Source organism: Belonocnema kinseyi, chromosome 8 (genome assembly GCF_010883055.1).
Source record: "Belonocnema kinseyi isolate 2016_QV_RU_SX_M_011 chromosome 8, B_treatae_v1, whole genome shotgun sequence".
Classification (NCBI taxonomy): Eukaryota; Metazoa; Arthropoda; class Insecta; order Hymenoptera; family Cynipidae; genus Belonocnema; species Belonocnema kinseyi.
Genome location: NC_046664.1, coordinates 20,770,766 through 20,776,486, shown reverse-complemented (window position 1 = coordinate 20,776,486; position 5,721 = coordinate 20,770,766). Strand labels below are relative to the sequence as shown.

Genomic DNA, 5,721 nt, shown 5'->3' with positions numbered 1-5,721 from the left:
ATGATATTTTATAAATAATATTTACTTTGTTTGATTCATCAATTAACTCTTAAGTATTAAAAAAAATGTTATCAAGATTATTTTGAACAAAAAGAAAATTTTTGAAGACTTAAATGATAAATCAAACATGGTAAATATTATTTATAGAATATTATGTTTGGACTGTGATATGATGTATATTGAACGAATTTGTAAATTTTTTTCTACAGATTTCTAGTGTTCCTTGACGCTAGCTTTTAAGTGTCAACAATTTTGTCCGATATGTATCATATTATAGTTCAAACATATAATTCTTGAAATAATATTTGGCTTGTTTAATTTATTAATTAAGTCTTTCACAAATAGTTTTCTTTGCTGAAAATACTTTTGATAAATTTTTTTTCGTAATGTGAAATATGATTGCTACTAGTAGTATAATGATATTTGTAAAGCATCAGGTTTTCAAGCTTCAAAAATTTTTTGTCAACAATACTTCGAAGAGGATACATATCTGTATCACTGTGGAAGCTAATACAATGGATATTTATTTACTAGTGATATAGGACAGATTTAAAAGAAAAAAAAGTGGTTTTAAGAAATTATTGAAGTACAGTAAAACCCTTCAATAGCCCTCCTTTCTATAGCCGTTCTACAGCTGTGTGGGATCTGCGGTTGTCACTCAGACGAGCACTCAGGCGTGAACAAAAAAAAAGCGTAGTGGGCTATAAGTTAGTTCCCACCTATTGTCAGCTCCAAAATCGGCGCTATAGAAGGTTTTCACTGTAATTTACGATTGGTTTAGAAGAGAAAATAATTGTTTGTCATTTTAATTGCACGTTGCATCCACATAGCTAGACCTCGTTTGCGACAACAGCTGGTGGCCTTCCACATCGACGACCTTTTTCTACGTGGGTAGTCTTTTTGGAAACGTTGTCTTTGGTTGGATCGCAGACAAATGGGGCAGAAGAACTGCCTTTTTTGCCATACTTTTCTTAGAGGTCATCTTCTCCATAGCTACTAGTTTCAGCCCCAATTACGTCATCTACACGGCCCTTAGAACCGTCAATGGCCTTTTCTTCCCAGCCATTTATCAAATTCCCTTCATCCTCGGTAGGTCTATTCAAATTTTATTGATACAATTTTTTTTATCTTTTAACTAGACTACAATTGGAAATCAATTATTTTAAGTAGCAATAAAAATCACTGATGACAATACTACTATCCTGATGAAGAAACCATAGAACTGCATTTAATGCAGGAGTTTTATGTTGTTGGAAAAAGTACCGTTCTTTGGTAGATTGGGGATACTTTATTCATAAAAAAAACGAAAATTGTTTATTTCGATTATTTATTTGCAATATAATTTTTTCTGGAAAAAAGATCTTCTCTTTTCGCTACGCTGGGAATCGAACCACATGACTTTCGATAGCTGGTTGGGTGCTTTCCCATTAAGCTACTAGAAAGATCGATAGAAGAATTCTTCTTCAGAAATACACGCATTATTTTTTTAATTTTATTTTTATTATTATGATAGGTGTTAAAAGTCAAATTTTTCAAGGAATCTACATTATCATCAGAGAAAGGTGGAGCTATGAATACCTGGCATAATAATTTATTTCTAAAAAAGGATTCTACACTAGATCCATCTAGTAGCTTAATGGGAAAGCACCAGACTGGCAATCGGAAGTTCTGTGGTTCGATTCCCAGCGAAGCTAAAGAAGATCTTTTTTCAAAACAAAATTAATTTAAAAAACTATCAATATATAATAACATTATAATTCAATTAATTGTTCATAATCTAAAAAAATGGTTTAAAGATATGTCTCAAAACTATTGCAATCATTTTGGCTAAAAACCTGATTTGAATTTTATAACTTGAAGTTGTTTTATATCTTAAATTTGAAATTTTTACACTTAAATCTACAAATGACTTCTTTTAATGAAAAAAGCAGGGTCTAATAAATAATTTTAAATATTATACATGTTTTAGTTTAGTGCTTTTTACTAGAAATAAATATATCTTTAAAAAAATTTATTATAAAATCAGAAAGTTTCTAAAAAGACTTAAAGGTTCAAAAATTTTTAGGTTGTGTTAGTTTTTTCCAGATAATAGCATTTTTAAGTTAAAATATAGATCGAGGTTCTGAATTTTTTACAATTTTAGGTTATGTTCAGATTTTACACCTTAAATGGGTACTTTTAATTATAAATTATTAGATTTCAAAATTTTAAACAATAAAAGTTCATATTTTATTTTTGAAATTAAGTTTGTCGACCAGGTAAAATTAATTATTAATTTTGAGCTAAAGAGCATTTTTTTCAAAATCAACAATTAATATTTTAATAATATTGATTGGACCATCAGACAGAAAAATCAACATAAAAAATTTTCAATTTTGGACAAAAAATCGGTATTTCAAAACAAAAATTATTGCATTCAGAAGAAGTTTTACAGTTATGAACAATGTTCTGTTTTATATAAGTGTTTTTAGCTTAAAGCTATCACGATTTTTAATAAAAAATTATTATATAACTGAAAATTTTATTTTCAAACGAAAAATAATTAGATTAATGAGTATTGTTTAAAAGAATAAAATTTTGAAGTTTCAAAAATTTCGAGTTGTTTTAGTGTTTTTGTCGGAAATTGAGATTTGTGTTAAAAAATCACTATTTCTCTAAGAATTAAAATAATTTTTGAACAATTTGAGGTTACGTGCGTGCTTTACATCGAAAATAGCCATTAAAAAAATTATCATTTAAACAAGATGTAATACATTTTAATAATTTTATGTTTTTTTAGGCATTTTTTTCGGAAATTGTCAGTTTTAATTATTTGAACTACATTTTAAAGAGGATTTAGAATTCTGAAAGAATTGTAGGTTATGTCAACATTTTTCACCTAAAATTGGCTATTTCAAACAGAAAACTACGTTTCTAAAATAAATATGAATATAAATATAAATTACAATTTTAAAACGATTTCAGTTTTTTTATATTAAAGCTAACTCAATTCCGTTGAGACCCATTTGAAAAAGAACTTATTTTTCTAATTTATTTAAACAGAAACTTGAAAAAAATTGAAAAATTTAATATAGGGTTCCTTTGATAAAACTTGATTAATTGAAAACGCGTGAAAGTAATAAATAAACATTATTGAAGTATAACTTGATATTTTATCATAATTCAATAATTTATTATTATAAATTTTATTGGTATAAACAATGCTAGGTCATTTTTGAATAATTTTAGATATCTATGAAGCTGTTTTTCGTTTTCGAATCCAATTTAAAGTAATAAATATTAAGCTGCAAGATAAATGTTTTTTATTGTTATAAACAAATTTTATAAACAAATGCAGAGTTTGAGAAATTTTTTGGTGTTTAATATACTCTTTTTGTAAGAAGTGCTTCGTTTGATTTGCCACTATCAAGCAGAAATAATTAAGAGTCACAAAAACAAATAATAATTGTATAAAGAATGGACAATTAGTTTTAAAAATACTTGAAACAATGTCACTTATCGCATACAAATAATGGGTGTTAAACAAAAATATTGAAAACTTCCGTCTTTATCATTAATTTCACATATAACTGCTATTTTGAACAATTTTTGTTTAAATGTCCAGCTTTATTTCCAACCGAGTTATCATGAAAGTCATCAGTGATTTTAAGCTCTGTCTGCGCTAGCCATGTAGAAAAATTCCGACGATATAGCGTATCTTCATGAATTTTGTGTAAATTTTAATTTTTTAATTTTAGGTATTAATTCTATATTCAAATTTACATATTTATGAGAAAGTGCATTTGTCAAAAATTTTCCGCTTTTTATTTATGAAATAAAATAATTCAATTCTAAATTATATTTATTTTTATTTTATTCAAAAGATATTTGCAAATTAATATTTATGATAAATATTTTTTATTTATGGTGAAAAATCATATAGATAACTTTTTTTTAAACATGTAAGATGTAATATTAATGCCATTTTTATCACTGAACTTAAAAAAGAAAAAAAACGCGAAAAAATAATGATTTAGGGAAACCATGATATTTAAAATAATTATTAACTTTCTTAAAAAAAGTCTTAGAAGATTTTATTTGTTCTAAAATTCTGAACAAAAATAGAGAAATTCATTCTATCGTGCACCGTTTTTTAAATGTAATGGAAATAATATACAGAGTCAAACATAAATTTTAAAAACCCCTGTTTGTCTCTGAAATTAAAAAAAAAAAGATTTTTTGATTCAAAGAAAATTTATTTGAATCATTGAAAATTTTTCTTCAATTTAAAAAGATTTTCTTAATTTTGAAGTTATTTTCTGTTAAATGAAAAATTTTATGTTAGAAACGTTTTCTTTAATTCAATAGAATTTTGTTAAGAAAAAAATAACTATTTTATCCTCTATTTTACCACTATCTTATTTATTTTACCATTTATTTTATTTTACATTTATTTTAACACTATTTTATCAATTTACACCATTTAAAAAATTTCCCGAAGATTTTGAAGAAGTAAGAAATCCCGTAACCGAATAAAAATATTAATATCTTGTTTAAGTTGAAAAATACAACATTAAAATTTTTTAACAATTTCGTTTTAAAGAAAAATATTGCAAAAAATGCAAAATGTGATGCCCTATTATTTGCTTTAACGTTAAAAAAAGGAAAGAACCTGTCGAGTCAGAAAAAAAATGCATCGAAATAATTTCTGAAATGTAAAAAAAGATTTATATCATTTTTCAAAATCATTAAAAGAAATTAATAACAAAATTAAGGTTCGAATATCTTAAAAAAACTGATGAAAGAACCAGTATTTCAGGATATTTAAAATCAAGAGAATTAATAATTCCAAAAACAGGAAAATCTAGAAATTAAATAATTTATCGGAAAATTTATTCCATCCAAGTGTATTCTTGAAGTTCTAATTCACCAAGGTTTTGAGGCTAAAATTTATCCAATCAGGAAAATAAATTAAGATCGACAAATCTTTAATTGATATTCGAATCTATTAAATGAAGAATAAAATACATTTTTTAAACTTTTTTAACAATTTATTTTTATATGTATTTATTATTTTGTAAAGAGTCAAATTATAAAAGATGCATAAAAAATATGACTCACAGATTTTGTTCATTTGATGAATTTATTTCCAGCCCTCGAATTAATGGGTCCGAGGTATAGAACCTTCGCCGGCATGGTCATTTGCATGTTCTTCGCATCGGCGATGTCGCTACTCGCGTTGTTGGTAAGTGTCAGAATTATAAAATTTATTGTCTATCTTTCAATAAATCAGATATTTATCTTGAAAATGACGATATAAATCAATCGCAGTCAATGTTTCATTCTCTAAGAGAAAAATAAAAAATGTAATTAGTTAACTCATAATTATAATGGATCATACTTTTAATTAAAAGAAATTCAATATAATTTGGGAGAGACTGAAAAATCTCGAAAAATAAAACTCCCGATACTATTAAATTCCCGGAAAAGAAAATATTTCAAATAGAACATTCCCGAAATTATAAAATTGCCGAAATATGAATATCCCATACAAAAGTACTTTTAGGAATAAGATTACTTATTTTTTTAAACTTTTGAGCACTGAATTCGTACTGTAAATAATAATCAATAAATACATAATATTAATAACACAGGCCCACAAAAAAAACAAAAGTGTCTGTGCAATTGACCAGACCTATATATTCTTATGTATTTTTCGACGCTGAATCCGAATTTTCAATA

At 25.5% G+C, this 5,721-nt stretch overlaps 1 protein-coding gene across 3 annotated transcripts in view; it reads left to right on the top strand.

The window, feature by feature from the left end:
* The window catches only part of LOC117178032 (organic cation transporter 1-like), a 168,205-nt gene that overhangs the window by 130,377 nt on the left and 32,107 nt on the right, over positions 1-5,721 (top strand). For all 3 annotated transcript variants that reach the window (XM_033369232.1, XM_033369233.1, XM_033369231.1), the window contains 2 exons: positions 831-1,089; positions 5,133-5,224. In XM_033369232.1, the coding sequence (XP_033225123.1) occupies positions 831-1,089; positions 5,133-5,224 (351 nt within the window). The remainder of the gene's footprint in view (positions 1-830; positions 1,090-5,132; positions 5,225-5,721) is intronic.